This window comes from Melozone crissalis, unplaced genomic scaffold, assembly GCF_028551555.1.
Source record: "Melozone crissalis strain CALT ecotype California unplaced genomic scaffold, PUWL_Pcris_2 ptg000042l_1, whole genome shotgun sequence".
NCBI classification, from domain to species: Eukaryota; Metazoa; Chordata; class Aves; order Passeriformes; family Passerellidae; genus Melozone; species Melozone crissalis.
In genome coordinates this window covers 27,160,368-27,180,262 of record NW_026535820.1, presented here as the reverse complement: position 1 = coordinate 27,180,262, position 19,895 = coordinate 27,160,368, and the positions used below count along the sequence as shown (strand labels likewise).

At 36.2% G+C, this 19,895-nt stretch overlaps 1 protein-coding gene across 1 annotated transcript in view; it reads right to left on the bottom strand.

The window, feature by feature from the left end:
- Positions 1 to 7,658: 7,658 nt before the first annotated feature.
- The window catches only part of SOCS6 (suppressor of cytokine signaling 6), a 28,299-nt gene continuing 16,062 nt past the window's right edge, over positions 7,659 to 19,895 (bottom strand). The window contains exons 2-3 of the mRNA XM_054285188.1: positions 14,661 to 14,777; positions 7,659 to 13,668 (exon numbers count right to left, since the gene is read on the bottom strand). Of these exons, the coding sequence (XP_054141163.1) occupies positions 11,939 to 13,543 (1,605 nt within the window). The 5' untranslated portion in view covers positions 13,544 to 13,668; positions 14,661 to 14,777 and the 3' untranslated portion in view covers positions 7,659 to 11,938. The remainder of the gene's footprint in view (positions 13,669 to 14,660; positions 14,778 to 19,895) is intronic.

The following is a 19,895-nucleotide window of genomic DNA, read 5'->3' as shown; positions in this document are numbered from 1 at the left end:
GTACTATTGACTACCTCAGTTCCTAATATGGAACATTTTCATTTTCCTTGACCTTGAAATGGAACAGGTGATACATAGTCATTTATGGTTCTATGTGCATGAGGCTCCAGATTTTCTTATATGTCCCAGTGCTTTAAATTTTTCTAATACTCTTTTAGAATTTGTAAATCACTCATTAAGGGCTTACTACTTTTAATTACTTCATATCACTTAAAAAAAATCTTTGGTCAAAATCCTTGGTGATTTTCAGTTCTGTCCTCAAAAAAAAAAACCAAAAAAAAAACCCCAAAAAAACCCCTTCAGTATTTGACATGCCCTTCAGCATTAGTACTTTTGGAATAAGATATGTCTACCCTTTGTTCGTTATCAAAATCTATTTATATATTTCCATTGGGAAATATCTGAGATTTATAAGGCAATGAGAAAAAGCACTAATCCATTCATTAGCTGAACATTTGATCTTTTTTCCAAGACTATTCAGGACAAAAAAATTAGGCTTCAGTATTTTTCTTCTACAGCAATATAATCTTTAATGAAAGTCATCAAAACCACAAAGCTGCTTTCTGATAGGTCTTTGAAAACATAATCTCTGAAACTTTCTGAAAGCAAGCTGCAAAATGTCTTTGAGAAGAAATATATACAGGTGCCAAATTATGAAGCTCAGACACTGTACAGGGGTAGCATGACCAAACTCAGCCACACACACACTGAAAAAAAATAAATACTAAATCCCTGTAATGTAGTGTTAATCTTTACTCAAGATGTCCCCAACCTCTCTAGTAGTATTCTTCTCTTTTTTACTTGCATATAAAAATAGAAGGATGAAAGATACTTTCCTCATCCCCCTTGTTCCTGGTTTTTCATTTCCCCTTATCTATTTCATCACCTCAGCAAATGAAAACAAACCAACCTCCAGTATAAGAATTAAAATACAACATTAAATAAATATGTCATTATGTTTCAAATCAATTTTAAGGATAAGCAGGTCAGATTTTCTTCTGATACTAACTGATACACAGAGATTTCTATCATTTTCTGTGCAGTTAAATATGCTTATACTTTGGCAAACACGGGAGGAAGAATGTAATTTCAGATATGCTCTTGTTCTTCTTGTTTGCTGAAATATTTATACTACACAGATTCTGTGTTGGTTCAAAAAAATATCTCTCTCAGATATGATATTTTTCAAAGCTTTCAGTGCTGGAATGAATCCAAAGCAGATCTTGAATTAATTTTAACACTGCCTTTGCACTAAAAAAAGTACAGAAGAGCTTCAAGAAAAATCTGTTAGATGCTCCAGTTGGGGACAATCCTTTACCTTGCAAAGGCCAAATTATTTACTGTTCTGTTTAATGTTTCCTTAAAATAAAATGAAAAAATAAAGGTAACACTTTCCACAATGATCAAGAAGGCACTCATCCTTAAAATTCTCTCTAACCCCAAGACACAGAAACAAGAATTCTTAGACAATATTTCAAGATTTACAATTTCTCATACAGTTCAAAAACATAAGCACAGGTGCAGAGTCAGACTACAAACCCTCACAGCTCAGCATTACGTTTGTCCAGTTAGACGCCAATTGTGGAAAAGATGACCAGCACAGGAAGTAAAAGTAAATAAAAGCAAGTAAAAAAGAGAAGAAATACTACTAGAGGAGTTGGAGGCATCTTGGGCAAAGATTAACACTAAATTACAGGGATTTAGTCTTGCCTTGCAAAAACAATCTGCCCTTCAGATGCCCTCCTAGCCATCCTGTGCCATCACTGCATTTAGGAAAACAGCACAAGTATTTCTAACATCTGAACTTGCCGTGTTCGTGCCCACACACATTCTTAGCATGTAAAAAGGCCCATGAAAAGGAGCTTCACACCTCAAGCCCAGCTGTATGAAGCACATACTCCTTTCTTTTGAACCTCTTCCTCCTACTTTTCCTTTTTCCCCCTTAGATTTTTGGTAAAGGCAATGAATCAGTGATCCCAGTTCACGCAGTTCATCAGCTACCTGAAATAGTTCCTTTTGGCCTTGGCCAGCAACCTGCAGGTTACATCCACAGTGGGCTGGTTGTGGTGACCCTGAGTAGCTCCAGGTCATAACTCAGGGCAGGAAAATTGTGATTAGCAGCACTGCTGCTAAATGGAAGTTCACTTCTCTTACATATTATTCTTATTCTTTGTTGGGATCACGTCGGGGTCACCATGTTGTTGGGATCGGCGGGAGAAATGCGGCACGCAATATGAGTGATCAGCAAATCTCAGACTTTATTAATAGGTACACATCTTTATATCGGTGTTAATGAATCTCATACATATTGCAAAGGCGAGCTCACTATTGGCTAGTTACTTATCAGGCAACTACGCCTACTTCTGCATTCTTGTGGATATTTTATTGAAACTTTTCTTCGTATTCCTGCCAAAGATGCTCTCCCTTATCCTACTGTTGCACCAAGGGCACAATGTCCTTGCCTGTTATTGGACACTGACTACTGACTCCTATACTTGTCCCCTTCAAGCTTAACCAGCGGCATTATGTCGACGTGACCTTTCTCAGCTAGCCAACTGTCCACAAAGCTCTCCACAATTCTTGTTATGACAACCCTTGAAAATGTTTGTCTTAGACTGCTAAAAGCCTTAAGCATTAATTGTGAAAGTTTTCTACAGAGAACTCTAGAAGCTAATAGTTAATATGTTCTAAGGTTAGGATAACTTCCTTCAGGTTGTCAAGCAACAGCCATTACCACATTGCTGGAGCCAGACCAGGATTTAAGCCAGCAGCTTTTCCTGGAGCCCCTTCCCAGGGCTGCACAGACCCTGAAGCAGCTGACAGCACGGACAATGCTGGGCACATGTCTGATGTTTGTGTGGTGCTTCCTCCTCTCTGCCATATGAAGGGATAGAGGTGATCTTTAAGTGACACTGCAAGTTTTAGTAGGAGCATCCCACACAGTGAGCACGGCAGAGACACCACAAGGAGGAAATGGAACCAAAAGAAGAGACAGAAGCTACAGGAGAGATGGATCTGTAAGGCATCAGGCTGGGTAAATTGTGGGGAGAAGAACTGAGCCACAGTGCTGAAGAGAACTGCTGTCTCTGCACGCTGGTACGCCCTAAGGGACATAGACACGTATGAATGTGAAGAAGTGTCAGCATTGTAAGGCACAATTCTTCCTTTAAAAAAAAAAATCATATTTTTTAAAACATTGCTAATCTTCAAGTAGATTTCCTTAAAACCCGTATTTTTATGACAGAAAACAAAAATACATAACCCTACAATCTCTGTTTTAAAAGTAAACTATAAAAACTTTTCTTCAAATTTTTATTCTAGGAGCTCAAAGCTATTATTTTTATAACTGTTTTGTTCCCTTGCATTTCATTGTACATCACATATTCTGAACTATAAAATATTGACAGTTTTACAAATAACCTTCTAATGACTGAACACATTACCTAAGTTTCAAAAAAGCTAATCTCTATGAAATAGGCAGTTCCCTATCTCACCTTGTGCTAAATATATCATTTACCTTCCTGAAACTGCAGAGTTGACAACACTGGAAAAAAGTCTACTCCTACCTCCACAAAAAACCCTCTTAGATACCATCACAAGTTTAATTCTGATATAAGTAAATTCATATAAAATAACCAAGTATTTGGGGTATTACCTAGGAGGCATGACATCTAAAAGTCAGTCTCTGTTGAATAAAATCAAAACTGATACTTGGAACAACTAATACACTAAAGATATTGAAAAAAAAATTTATGTGTGTTGTAGGCTTTTCTCAGGGTCTTTAAAATTGTTTCTATTTTCAATATATCTCTTTTTTAAGTGACACCATCATTTGTATATTTAAAAACTACACCCTAAGGCTTCTCTTGGGCACTGATCTATTTGTATGTAACACATGCCACTGAACTAGTTTACGTATATATGAACAAATCTCAAGAGTTTATTATTTTGTTGTTCTTTCACAATCCTTTTGCTTTCACAGTTGTGCACAATGGTAATGTATAAAATAAATTGGGATTTTGGGATGGCTTGGGGCAGGAATTGCTTCATTGTCTTGAGACAAATGTGGTTTTGCCATTGAGCAATGAGGTTAGCTGATCTGAGGAAGTTACCAGATCATCTCAGCAGTACAGGAGGGTAACATCAGTGAAAGTAATATTTAATTCTTTGTTGTATGTATTACAGTTGGAAGTCCTTTTGTTATATTAGAATAATATATTAAATTCATACATTACCAGATGTTGAGACAATTAGTCTTTAATCATTACAATAGCAATTGCTGTTTCTGAAACAACTCTCAGGCTAACGTTCTGCTTCTTGGCTATCCACAGAAAACTATTCGAGGGTTCAATTTAAAATTAATTAAACTTGAAAATTTATTGAGGTCAATGTTAATTTGAAGATTTGACAGTGCCAATTTTTGGTTTTTTTACATGTAAAGATTTTTTTTCCCAAACACCACTGTTAGAAAAAAGGTAATTATCTAATTATGAGAGGTTATGGCTTTCATTCTAAGCAAAAAATTCTCTTCAAAAGAAACTTTGATATGCAGTAAATTAAGTACCAAAAAATGACAGTGAGGTTATCTTCACTTTCAATATTGTATTAACAGTCATGAGTGCACAATTCTTTGATGAACACATCCTAACAGTTAACTGGTATGAAGATGTTAACAACATCAGTATTGAAGCTTATGTAACAGCCTGCAATAAGAGAAAAAATTCTCCCTGAAAATACAGCAATAGTAACAATTTCCATCACTCTATAATTTTTAAATTTGGATTTATCCACTGAAACTGAAAAGATATGCGAAGAGAAGGAAAACTTAAGGGGAAGTTAGAAAACTTTAAATTGATACAAAGGAACAAGTCTGCCATGAACCTGCACTTTGTTATTTCCTACCTTCCCCAGAGCCCAGAAAGACAGGGGTTTCTAAGAACATTGCATTTCTGAACTTCATGCTCATAAGAACTGCAGAGTATCTTTGAATTTGTTGCACAATGAAGTCTTAAAACTGAGACTTTTAGAGATTTCAGCATCACCAGACTGGCAGAAAACTCTGCTTGACTAAAACAGTTCAGGTAACTTTTCCATTAGGTCAAAATAGGACTTATGAAAGAGCTTTGCTTCAGAAAGATCAGGTTTGAGGAAGGTTAGAACACTCACAGACTTATTTTCTTCTTGGAGTGATACAGGGCAGACAGCCAAGGAAGAAAGGCACTCTGGAAAAAAGTAAAGCATGCTTTTCAGGGGAAACAGGCGTTTGTATTAGTGGGCACAGAAAACCTTTTGACAAACAAAAACTCCAACCAGAAACTGAACAAGACAGCTGCTGTCTCCTGATGGAAGCAGAGAGCTGGGGCAGAAGAAGGGAGGTATTTTACTGGGAGGCAGCACTGCCAAAAATCTCTTCAGCCATATAGCCCCTTGGTTCCTTTGGTGTGGTCAAACACAGAGGCACCCAGCAACGGTTCAGGAAATTCAAGCTGTTTTCCTTTCTTCCTTAGTTGAAAGGTGTATAACTGAAATGACACGTGAATTAAAAAATAGATATAATAATCACATGATAATAGATGCCCGCTCTATTTTTCAAAGGGCTGCAGCATCTCTCCTATGAGGAAAGAATAAGAGAATTGGGATTGGGCAGCCTGGAGAAGAGAAGACTGACCTAATTTTGGCCTTCCAGTACTTGAAGGGACCCTAAGAGAAAGGTGGGAGATTTTTACCAGGGTGTGTAGTGTCAGTACCAGGATGAAAAGGAATGGCTTTAAACTGAAGGAAAGTAGGCTTAGATTAGCTATTAGGATGAATTTTTTTTCCTTTGAGGGTGGCAAGGCACTGAAACAGGTTGTTCAGAGAAGTTGTAGATGTCCCATCCCTAAAAGTGCTCAAGGCCAGGTTGGATGGGGCTCTGAGCAAACTGGTCCAGTGGAAGGTGTGGCAGGGGTGTTGAACTGGACAATCTGTTTAAGTCCCTTCCAACTCCAAGCCATTCTGTGAAGCTGAACTCAGAATCTGCCCTGAGGCAGAACAACTACTATTTCCAAGTCATTCCTCAAAGCCCAAGAAATTGCAATTGGTCTCCACTCCCTACAATATCCTATTCCTACTTCACGTGGCGTTGAGAGCAACCAATAGTTATTACCTTATCAGAAAAAAAAAAATCAAGGTGCATACTAATGGTGCAAAAGATGCCAAAACTGGCTGAACCTTAGCCTTTCAAAAGGAAAAACAAAAAACCAAAACCAAATGAAAACAATAAGATGGATTGCAAGCAAATTGCATATGCTGGGGAAAACTAACAGAATATTGGAATATTGTTTCTTAAGTATCAAGGACTTCCACTAGATCTTGTAGCTTTGTAAGTATTGAAGTCTTAATTACAGAAGGTGATGTATTTCAGGCCCTGGCTGCCAAGACCTGCTTTGGTCCCAGGGTTGCATTATTAGATAAGCAGCAAAATTTCAGCATCAGGCACTGTTTCACTCCTTCTCTTCTACCACAACTATGAAAATTGAATGTGGGGTATAAATAATACTGTAGACATAAAATATCCAGCTCTGTCTGGATCATGCCAATTTTACAGGTGGCTGAAAATTTACTTCTTACTCACCTTTCATTGCTTACCACGGAAATATTTGAGGGCAAGTTTATTTTTCACAGAATTTCTGGAGTGAATAGAATAAACATAAAGAAGAACATCATGCAGACCTATTAACAAAACCCCTGCAAGATTCCCCAGGGGAAAAGCCCCCAGGGGAACAACCACACAATGTACTGAGCCTAAAGCAATACCAGCCCCAGCAGCAGGAAATAGGAGAATGTGTTTTTCTCTTAAACAGCAAAAGCTATGAATCCTTCCTGGTTACTGTTTGAGGACTATTGTTACAGAATAAACACAAAAGTGCATATCACTGTGGACAATAGGAGCACTAATTACTTGTTACCAAGGCTGGACTTTTAGTTTGTTTGCTTTAAAAAAAGCCTTCAAACCAAACAAACACCACCACCATCACACCTGGTTATAAACCAAGGCCTAAGGAGCTGCTGGCACTCACTTGAATTTTAATAGTGAATCCAAGTCCGAGCTACATGAGAACATGTAAACAATGGTGCATATCTTCTGTAACACACTGTTTATCTTCAATCTTCTCTTTCATGTGTGACTTCCCAGCATCAAATGAATATATGAAGAACAATACAATGTCTAAATTTTTATTTTGGAGCTACCTAAGAAATATCTGGTTGCTTGAAAGACAAGAGGCAATATATTACCATTGAGCTAAATCTGGATGAAAGGGAGACTTTGGTTATGAATTCTGTAAATTTTTAATGCAAAAAACCCAACTAAAATGATCAAAAGGTTAAGTTAATATAGTATTTGTGCATATCTTTCAAAAATAATATTCTAGTTATATCCTGACAAATATTTTTTGTTTTGTAAACTAGAAATTAAAATAATTGGTATATAGAAATACTTTGAAAGTCAACTAGCAAGGATTAAAAATTACAGAATAGTTAAAATAATAACCATTAAAATTTAACTGTTTAAGTCAGATTCCCAAATTTTACAGTGTCTCTCAGGACTTTCTTCTGGTTTAGAATGTCATTAATGTATAGAAGACTCCACAAGCCTTTTTTGTGAATGAAATTTTTATTTACACACTGTATCCAGAAGCAGATACATAAATCCTTATACAATTATTTTTCAAAAATGTGCAAGAAATTACTATAATTTTGTTTACAAACCAAAACACATTAAAATCAATGGACTTTGGATAATTCACTCTGTGGTGTGCTTAGTACAAATAGTGCACACCAGGTCTGAAACAGAGAAAAGTGTAAACTACAGCAATCTGGATTGCAAGTATTAACTTCATGGCACTCCATCATCACTATAAAAATTCTTTAACCCAATAGGTATTCATAAAAAATTCATTTAGAATTTTTCATTATCTGTGTAGAATTTAGATCACTTTCCAGATACAATAATGCCATATTTTTCCCATTATGAACTACCATCTAGGCCATTTTTTATTTATAAAGAATGCCTGTAATTTTTATTCTTTGCAGTCATAGAAAGATTTAAAGAAATTAAATTGGCAATCATTAATTCATCTATAGCTTAGCTCAGAATTCGAAAGTTCAGTAACAGAGAAATACTTCTCATCATAGCCCATATATTGCTGGTATGCTGTTTTAAATTTATAATTCCAGTATTCACACAGATGAAATGCATCAAAACAAAAACTGCACAAATTTTACTTAGCCCAGCAGTCAATATTCACAGAAAGAAAATTGGCTTTAACAAAATGCAAAGTCAGCGCATCTGAGAACAAAAAGTTTAATTAATAATTGCATTTCTGATCCTTCTGACAGAATTACATTTTGATAAAAAGATGGCATTCACTATGTCAACAGCAGGATAAGTGCTATATCCTTCAAATAGATCAAAGAATACACATCACTTACAGTTGTTTATAACACTGACTTACAAAACAAAACAAAACAAAATTTAAAAAAACAACAGAGGAAATTGTGCAAATTTATTATTTCCAAATACAAGGTATTTTTTACTCTTCTAATTGGTAAAGCAAAGCTATGAGTAATGTCAATCATTTCAGACACTGAAAGGAGTTTTATTTTTAAGTTTCATTTTTAAAACTATTTTTCCTCAATTCAATTGCATAAAAAGCATACCTTTTGAACCCTTAAACTGTTGTGCTGAATAAATAGCCATATTTCTACTCTATAAGGACCATAGTCTTGTTAGCTTTTGTTCCTAGTGTATTTACTTCCAAAGGTCCCCTAAATATCCTCCATCATTGTTCTTTTATTTGTCAAGGACACTTTGTTCCTCTAATTTTCATGAAGCAGAAGTCAACACAAATTTTGTGGTTATTCTGAGTGCTTCTAAATTGACTCATAACTAAATGCTACTGTGTTTCTTTTATATTAATCTTTATAATAAGAAATTGTAAGTATCTTTAATATTTTCAAAGTATTTTTTCTAAGTTCATTCTCCTGGCCGGCCAGACACCTCACTGTGAAAAAGTACTGTGAGGTTCTGATTAAAGGAACCTGTAAAAATAAGTATCCGTGTCTACTTACTACTGATTTAAAGTATTTGGAGCTTAGTAGAAATATCACCACCATTTTTTGTTTGGAAGCAAAGTGCTCTATGGTTCTTATGTCCTAGACCTCAATTACTATTAAGTGTTCCTTTTGTGGTAGCTTTATGGCAGGGGAAATGACAAAGTTAACTTGACCTGATTAAGTTCACAGACGAACAACACAGCAAGGAAGGCAATTCAAAAACTGGATAGCTGTTTTAAAACAGTTTTTTATTTAAAAAAGCATCATCTATGAGTGAACAACTGAAATTTATAAAGGCATGGGCAAGAATTTTGGCATGTGTGTTCTTGATCGTTTTTCAATTCCACAATAAGAGCAGGATATTATAGTTTCAAATATTTAGGTTTCAATGCAATGACTGCTAAATTAATGCATGTGGCATAGTATAAACATATGTTTAATGTATTCAATAGTGGTATTAAATGGCAACGAAAATATTTTATATACTATAATCTTTCAAAGATTCTGTAGAATGCATAGGCCCTCTAGTATGGGGAAAGAATTTTTAAAGTAAAGAAAATGCCAGAGGTTTTCTTCCAAAAGTATGCATCTGAAATCCATAAAAATTATTTTCTTTTTCCTCTCCACAGACAGAATCAGAACACTGTACCATACAATAGGTTATTGTGCCTTTTTGAATAAAGTTAGTGATCCTGATTCAGGGGAGGGGGAATGGGACATGACTGGGTAGGGGGAGAAGTCAGTAGAGGAAAAAAAAGAAAACAGAATCCTCTCTTTCATACATATATCTCCATGGCAGAGCCAACAAATCACATGTATAGACTGCTCTAGATTATTTTCTTTTTTAAGCTTAAAACTTTATCAGACTAAAGAGGAAATCCTTATTCTCCCTCCCTTAAAAGCAAAGGCAGTCTCTATCTACCTTTGATTTTCTTTTTTTATTTTTTAGTTAAACATTATGGTCAAAAAATAAATTAAAAAAATATAAATTTTGTCTATCAATTCAGGCAACCCAAGATGTAGTGCTACTGCACCACCTTGCAGCAATACTGTATTCACTTCTAAAGACTCATTTTAGGGTACAGAAATGCTAGATTAAATAAAGAGAAGAAAATGACCCAAACAGGAATGATGTATCAAAGATGGACTTTTTCTCTCAGGTGATCTTTACTCATTAGCCACTTCTACCAGAGATGGGGAATATGACATTTTAAAACACAAAACGGGGGCAGAAGCATGCAAAGCAAGGCCTCTCAGCAAGGCAGAGGCAGGCCTCCTTCCCAAGCCAGCTATGACCCCTTTAGCAAGTAACTCATAAAAGTGATAAAAACATGGGAGAAAAGAAAACCAAACTAAAATAAAACAGGAAAATGCCATGGATTAACCTTGCATGATGAAAACATTACAGTGTAGAACCTGTACTCCCCACTGAAAGTCTTTTTTTCCCTACAGAAGGTTAGAATAACTGTAAGCTTTCCAAATGCCAGAATCTTTGACAGATATCATAAACACTTACTTAATTGATTCAATATTTCATATGTCAAAACATATTTCATGACAACAAACTGAAACATATTCTGCGGTCACTGTATATCCAAACATCTCTTCCCAATAATTTGAAAGGCTAGGAGAATAGCACTTTAGAGATGCATTTAAACATCCTCCATATAAAATGTTATCAGTCCTGTTCCTTCCTCCTCAAAGGATATAGAAAAAAGGGGAAAATGATCCAAAGGACATTAGTGTATTACTGTACTTTCTGAAGTGAAATAAAAAAGTAGAAAGACGGAAATGATAAAATTTCAAGTAGCTTGAACATAAATATGGTAGAAATCATCCTATTAAAAGTTTTACCCCATCCCCAAAATGGCTTAAAAATTTATGTTCCCATGATAACAATTCCTAGAGTCTTCCCACAAATCCAGGAAACTTTCTTCCCTTACTCTGCAAGAGTAGGCAGGAGGGAAAAGGAAAGAAAGAGGGGACCTGGTAGGTGTTCATTTATTAACTGATAGCATGATTATAAAACGTAATATTTTACAAGACCCCAATACCACAATTTTCTTCTAGGTACTATACATTGACTTTCATAGACTGTTTTTTAAAGGCCATTTTTAGAGGACAAAACAATGAGACGAGAAGAAGGCTGAACCAACCTTCTCAAACACAAGAGTGTACAGACAGTACAAGGCTTAGGAGGAAGGCTTTTTCTTTCCCAAAGATATGCCACATAACCATGTTCTTATCACACAGCTCTGTCTATACATTGGGACATATCTCTACAGAAATGTCTAATTATGACACTAGGAAACAGTTTTTAATTTAGATGTAAAATCAGTAATTTAGAATACCAATATGTTATTTATCCATGATCATTTTTTTTCCCAGAGGTTGTTTTAAAGGAAAAAAAAATTCCATTCAATAAGTTTCATTTGACTTTTACTTATCGTTGAATACACACACATGAAATGTGCTTTCAATGCATAAAAATCACAGTGGATAGCAGCAAAGGACTTGGGGGAAATTAAGGAGAATTTGATCATTCACATTGTGATTAATCTGCACATTGATGAAAGATAGCTATTTCACACTTCTAAAAATAAACTTGAGATCATTCTTTCAACAAAACAAAACAAGAAAAAAAGCCTCCCAAAATACACAAAACCCCCCAAAACAAACATAAATCCAAATGCATTACTTTTCTTTTACAGACAAAAATGAAATATTTTTATGGCAGCAAAAGATTTTGATAATAATGAAAGTCTGTAAACTGTAATTCAATCTCTTTTTGTTGTTGTTGTTGTTGTTCCCAAAGTGCAAGATGCAAGATTCCCGTAAGCTTTCAGTAGTGCTTTTCCTGTAAATAATCCTTCATTTTGTTTGGCAAAGGCAGTTTTTGAATCAGGTCTATTCTGGTGTACTGACGTATTACAAAACGACACAGGTACTGTAAAGAGCGCACCTGCATAAACCGGGACACGGGATTTGTCAGTCTCACTGGGTAAGTTGCAGATCCTGGCAGCCGGGATCTTGAATAGCAGAAAGCTCCATTTTCAGAGTCCCTGATTGAATGTTCAATTAAGTCAACTATAGATGTATGTCCCTCCACATCTGGCTGTTCATAAAAACTAAACCTACCATTTGAGTGTTCAATTCTAGTGTGAAGAGTTTTTCCATGGGAACGAAAACTCAAACTTAAAAGATAACGATCATCAGAACTATCTCGAACGAGAAACGAGCCATCAGGCACATTAGCTAATTTTCCCTCTGCCTCCCAGCGTGTAATGGGGCCCCAGTACCATCCTTGTTTTGCAAGCTTTTTCAGTTCTTCTGTGAGGCTTGTCACAACCATAGGACCACTGTTCTGTACAGAGTCATAAACTCTTCCAACTCCTGGGGCAGTGTTAGGATCAAAATTCAAATGGCAGCGCATACTTTCAGCCACGTGGGCATCTGTGCCATTTAATCCATTGAAGTTCCTTTGGATTTGATTATTCTGCATTGGAGGTAGCAAAGGTGAGAGTGGAGGGACGTCACTATGATTAACTCTTGGGCTTTGCAACATGACTCCTGTGGTACCAATCAACAAACCATTCATCGTCTGGTCCACAAAGATATCCGGTGCAACGACTACGTCCTGATCCACTTGGCTCTCATCTTCATGGAAAGCATTTCCCCCCACTTGAGAAGAAACAGTCGAAACTTCCATGGGTGAGGAACTATCCAGACAGTAACTACGTGATCCTTCCAAAGGATACATTCCCTCATCTAAAGGCACAGTATACTGAATGTAGTCCTGAGGCATTAATCCAATAACTACAGGCACATGTTCATCAATATGAAGATGCAAGTCCCCGTTCTGAGATTCCGTATTTTTTAACGCATTGGTTTGTTCCTGGAACACATTTTCTGACTGCAAGTCATGGAAGTCCTTTCGAACACCATTCAGTGCTGGGCTTGGATTAGAGGAATGGACCAAGGCCTTGACTTTTACTTCCATTTTGATGCAAGTCTCTTCTGAATTTGTAGGTCGAAGTGGCCACGGAGTTGGGCTGTAATGGTGATTACGGAGGGAAGTGGATCTCAGAGGTCTTTGAGCTCGCACATCTTTGAAGGTTATTGGAGCAGATGAGGAAGAAAATGTGTCATCATCTGCAGAGCTTACAGATGGTGTGCTGCCTTTGCCTTTCTGTTTTTGTTTTGCTGAAAGCCTCCTTTTTAACGTACCCATTAAACTTTCACTTTTTGATCTATTTTTGCCTCCTTTTTCATCTTCACTATTGACTTCACAGCTAGCCAAATCTTTACCATAGCAGCTGCCAAACAAGGAGTCATCTTTTCCAAATTCACTTAATGATGGCTGCTGAACCACTACAAAGTCACTTTCATCTTTACTTTTATTTAAGTTAAAGGACTTGCGAATTGTTTTGAGACTAATTTTCTTCATTATGACAAGTTACCAAATCTGGCTGATCAGCAGTGCTTGCGGTGATGTAGCCCTAACACACGAAGAACAGCTTCTGCTTCATTTATGTGTTTTATCCAGCCTCATTTAACTTCAAGAGCCATTTCCTGGAAAGAAATAAAAAACAATTACATTCACAAAAGAAATATTTCAAAAATTATCTATAAGGGTGTTCCCCTCTCCAAGCAGAACAGAAACTGCAATACTTTAACAATGGGCATCACATAAAAGTAAAAATAGGGAGATGACTTCGAAACAATCAGGCTCAAAAAAGAAATTCCTACATCAGCCGTGGAGATTTCCACAACTTCATTCTGCTTTCAGCACAGTAGTTTTTGAAACATCCACACACCTCATATTACACTCACAGGAACATGTATTTAATGCATTTATATATAATTTTCAAACACATAAACATCCCTTTCTTTCCAAAGGCTCCTAAAAATCCACACACAAGTAACTACAGAAAATAAAACTACAGAAAACAGTCTAATCAACAGAATTCCTAAATGGAATTAGGAGGTTAAACTGTGACTGGTCCTAAAAACATGGTCTTATAATGTTATACTTTCTCTACACAAGAAAGTTAAGTAATATTTAGAAGATTCCATATTTATAGGAAAACTAACTGTAGTGAAAATACTGATTTTCCTGAACAGCAAAGCAACATACATTTACAGCAAGTCCCCTCCTGAACTTCTGTGAAAGAAAGGATTTCCAATCTGTTTTAGCCACAGAAAATCAAGTAATGGGCTCTTCTTGCCTAAAATTATTAAAGCTCTTCTTCCTCCAGTATTTCTACCAAGACCTAGTGGACACAGTTTCTCGAGTTCCAGACAACTGCTCTAACCTGGCATATTGCAGAATCAAGTACCCACAAATTTGATCTTTCTGATTCTTTTTATTCTCCATTGAGGTTTGACTGTGTTTTGGGGGGGCTTTGGATGGGCATGGTTTGTTTTGTTTTAATTTTAGCTACATCTTCCAAAGTAAACAGCTCTTTAAAGAGAAGGACAATGCATGGGAAAGAGAAAACAGGGAAGTTGCTAGTTGCACAGAAGTGGGTACTACAATTAGCAGTAACTGTTATTCCACATACCTCCAAATAAGTGCGATGTTAGCAGCACAACCTGCAGCAGCAAGCCTGGCTCCAGGCTAAGCATGGCAAGCTGAAGGACTCTAAGAATCTTTCAAGAAATCTTCCAACCTTGGTGGACTGAGGGGAAAGTAAAAGAGCCCTTATATACACACTTCCCACTTTTCTCCCAGAGTATCACAATATAAGCAAAGCGAGAAAAACAGTGCAATGGCCTGAAATACGTTTTATCAACTAAACAATACCGTTTTCTTAAATAAGCATTCAAAAACTGCATAAAAGCATGGAAGGACAATGATAACTATAACCAAAAAGCAGTCCACTGCCTATTGCTGCTGCCCAGCCCAACTTCTGTGATCCTCAAGTACACAAAAGCTAAAGGATATATCCAAAGCAAACTAAAAGGCAATGTGAAGCATCTACAGATTCTGAACGTCAAAACCCCTTGAAAAATTTTAGGTAAAACTGCTGCTGGAGGGGTGGACACTGCTCTGTAAAAAGCAGAAGCAGTAAAGATTGATTTATTTAAGTTGTACCCTAGTCCTATCCTCATCAACCAATTTCAAAGACTGGTTCTGTGTCCTTGTTATAACCTCTGATATTTCCCAAGTCCATCTTTAGAGCACATTCAGATCTTTCCATTTCATTTTCTTAATTACCAAACTAAATAACACTTTCCTTTCTTTCAATGGGGAGAACTAAAAGGTTTCTCCAGTCTCTAAACTGATTCACTTTCTACCAGCAAAGAACAAACATGACCAGAACACTTCCTGGACAAAAGTCTAAGAATCAATTACTTGCTATAAATGAGTATTAAGACTTAAAAAAACCAGAACCAGTATTTCATTGTTCACTAGTTACTTTCCACTTCTAACATGATGCCTGTTGTATCAGGAGTCATGAAATACTAAAATACCATCCTCCAGAGACACAATGTGAACACAATCGTGAGTTATGGGTATGAATTTTCACAGGTTAAGAGACTATGTGTTTACTTTCCTACAAGTGCAGATAAAGGGAGACTTACGTGTCAATTAAAAGGAGACTCAAAATGTCATTGACTTTCTAATCCTAAAGCATTTGCATTTTGCCACCTTTCCAATTTGCAGAACTCTTTTTGTCATATGTAACCAAATTAACCTACAAAATGAGTGAAAATTACACCCTCAGGATTGCATTCCTTCTCCTAAACTAACAAAGTCAGAGCATTGATTCATTTGATAAAGTTAACTCTGCTTTTGTGTATGTAGTACCAGAAGCCTGGGAACTATCACATTAGCTCCACCTGTGAAATCCAGTGCTCTCCAACTGCTTCTGACATCCACAAGCTGCTATTATTTCCACTTTTCCAGAAATGTCCCTCCCTCCTTGTGGAAGATACTGTCTGCAGATACCAATCTCATCACTCTTTTGACCAGTACCAGGACACAAGGAAACAGCAGGAAGGTGATATAAACAGCAGGGGATATTTAGGTTGGATACCAGGAAAAGGTTTTACACACTGAGGGTGGCTGGGCACTGGAACAGGCTCTCCAGGGAAGTGGTCAGAGCACAAAGCCTGACAGAGTTCAAGAAGTGTCTGGACAGTGCTCTTAAGCACATGATGTGATTCTTGGGCTGTCCTGCACAGAGCCAGGAGCTGGACTCAATTACCCTGATGGGTCCCTTCCAACTCAGTATATTCTGGATTCTATAAAATGCTTGGTTTATTAGTTGTATTCTTGTAAAAACTCATGTCAAGATATAAGAAAGGTTTGATGATCAACTGTAAAGCACATAAAAAACATGTACCTATCCAGAAGCCCAGTTCACTCATGCATGAGAAGATGATAAAAATCTAGTGACAGTCCAGGTCAAAGCTCTTCAAAGTAAACCAGACATACTCACATCATGAGAGCAAGTCTCTAAATAAGTTGTCCATATGTGGCCCGCCCTATGATACCTCCTACACATATTTTATCCAGGGTGGGAGGAAACAAATACACCCTGAAGTCAGATATCCAAATTGATCCCAATACATCTCCTTCTTTGCACGTACTTAAAGAGCACCAGCTAATTCTGCATTGGGTATCAATGTGTTTAAAAACACTATATAAACAGCCCTCAATAGATGATACACTCATATGTTTGCAAGTAGAGAATTCATTGCAGTCTTCATCCAGAGCTGGAGCAGAAGAGGCCAGACATGCACCCCTTCCTGGAATACATGAAAATGAATTATGCAACTTCACAACCCTCAGCACAGCAACAGCTTCACTAGTATTTTGCAAGAATTACGGCGTGACTGAAGCTTCCCACCGATGTGCTCTTCCAGTGCCATCTGCTGTACAGTGAATCAGACAGCCTAACAAGAGACAACTCTAGAAATTCTTCTGGCAGATATTTGCAGCTATTTACAGACTCGAACTCCACCTATGTATTCCCAAAGCCTGGTGACTATATGTGCAGAAACACCTGGAACACACAGACTGACAATGAGAGATTAATTGAATCCAGAAATAAATGAGATCTTAACACACAGAATAATGTGGATTAATGAAATTCAAACTTATGAACTTTCATCACAAATTCTGCATCTCAGAATTTTTAATAGTATGCAGGTTAACAAAATAGCCAGGTTTCTGGATGAAAACTACCAAATTACTACCCAGTAAACACCATGTCCCCTTTCGCACATAAAAATATGTGCAATAAAATGCAAAAAATATGTGTAATGAAAACTAAATTTGTACACCTCACTTGGAGGAAGAGCAACATTTCACATACAAATGTGAAATTACTAGTGAACATAATTAGGGCTACAAGTTTACTTTACAGGCTGCTTCTTAGAAACCTGAAAAGCAAGCCATGCAATGGTATATTAATTATTATGGTGGCCAACACTGATGTATGAAAAATTATGGAATTTTTATATATATATCAATTATTGCAAATCCAGTTTGTGTATTCCAACATTTCAGAGTAGTTTCAGTTTGATGGTACAAAATGGTTTCAGTAGATTAGAATCACATAGCTAACTCTACGCAGTGTTTGCAAAAGTACACCAACAAAAAAGCCTGATTATACTGTCTTTATTAATTTCTGATCTTTTTCACACTTGTATGTTAGGCATACTCATTTCCCAAGACAAATACTATAAACAATGATGCCAAAACACACTACAAGAGAAATAAACCAGGAATAACTTTAAGGAGTTAGGACAGAAAACATCACACTGGAAACATAGAGCAAAATACAACTAATGTTTGAACAAAGAATTGTCCTTAAAAAGTTTTAAATTAAAAGTCATCACAAAAATGACTTCAAATTATTAGTCAATGCGACCTCAGAAAACTTTTCTAAAATGAATGTTAATCTGCTTATTTATTTTCATAAATTGAAACAGTTGAGCATTGATTTTTTTTTTAACCCACATCATCCTGCATCATTCCTGAAAAGTCTGTCTTTTGCTTAGAAATATATAGTCTTTATTCTTCTACTGGATCATCATAAGACTTACATCATTTGCAATTTCAATTTATCGAATTTTATCAAAATTATTTCTATTTTGATAAAATATAAATATTTTATATTTATATTAATATCCTATTTGTATTAGGAAAATAACTAAAAATACCTCAAAAGTGAAAAGTTTCTGCATTCCTGGACATGACAACCACTAGGGTCTCATTACTCTCAGATAACAAAGCCTATTCTAATCTGCAAAAGCATAAGTTCTCATTCCCCTGCTTTCCCCAAATTGTCACTGAAATATAGTCACACATTCTTTGGAAGAGCATGTCAAAAAGAGCATCTTAAGGAAATGCAGATTTCAAATGCTGTTTTTTGAAAATTCATAAGTGTCTACATTTTCTCCAAAGTTACTAAATCTATGAATACGAATTATTAAGAAGTTGGTCTCCATACCCATTCCCATCAACTTTACTTCAGTACTGAAGTCTGTATCACTGGAAGTTTTTCTTCAAACCACTACACAAAATACTGACTCAAGGCATTTCCTGCTATGTACTTAGAGTTTCAAGCTATATGAGTCCAAAAACTACACACTCATTAAGTAAAGAGAGATTCAAACACCTTCCAACACCATTAGTTTCTAAAAGAACATACATACCACAATGCAACTTTTGGCTTTTTCTCTATACATGCCATAAGCACACTGAAGATGGTGAGGTTTTTTCCCTTCACTGATCTTCAAATAAATTCCTACATTATACTTCTTTTCAGTAAGAAGAATCTTTAAATGAAGTAATCTAAATTCCATTGCATAGTCTTACATCTTGAAAACAAGAAAAAAAGGTAAATGGTTTTAGTAGTGGCTTCCTCACTAATGGATGAACACTCCCCGAATATGACAACAAATTCTATAAAAGCCCTTCTGATTTGCATACCTGCTTTCCTAGTGAGCTCAAGGCTCAGATGTACAACTTCATATAAAACTGGAACAAGGAAAAAACAGATGACAAGCTCATCTAACAGTACATTACACTTATAACAATTCAAGAGTACTTAAAGCCTCCTATTTTTACGCTAACTAATCAAACATCTGAACCATGAGTTACTCATCACAAATTTAAATTTCTACCCTCTATGACTGGAGCAGCTGAGGAAAGTATGGTCAATCTCTCTGCAGGGCACTGTAATTGAACAGGTTTTATACAGATTATAATTGAAAACCAACCAACCAACAGTAAGTTGTGTCATTTAGCCATATCATCTCTCCTATTTTTTTTCCTCCTTTTACAGAACTTAAACATAAAACAGTCCATGTGCACTACTGTTCCAACACAGGACAGGGTAACCCTAATCACTACCAACCTTTAGCAGAGAGTAACCGAGGTACACCTTTGGTAATACATAGAAAAATGGGGTAAATTAATAATGAAAACTTGACACAATGAAATTCTTCTTTGTCACTTCTGATTATGGGAATTAAAAGTATGTAAAACCAGGAACAAAGCCACTGGAAAAGCCCAAATACCTTGACTTCTTTTTCCTGGCCTGCTGTTGAAAAAGAATGCCCTTTAACATTTAGATTTCCTTGATTTTTTTTTTTTTTCATTTTCTTTGTTTTAACACTATTTAATCCATGAGTGCTTGCAGTAGGTCCTGTTCTTTCCCTTATTTGGTTGCAGAATGGAATATTTCTATCTGATTGGTGATTTCCCTCTGGGGAGTAACTTCAGGGTGTTAAATGGCATCTCTAGTATGGTTCGTATGTGTATATACAAACTTGTAACT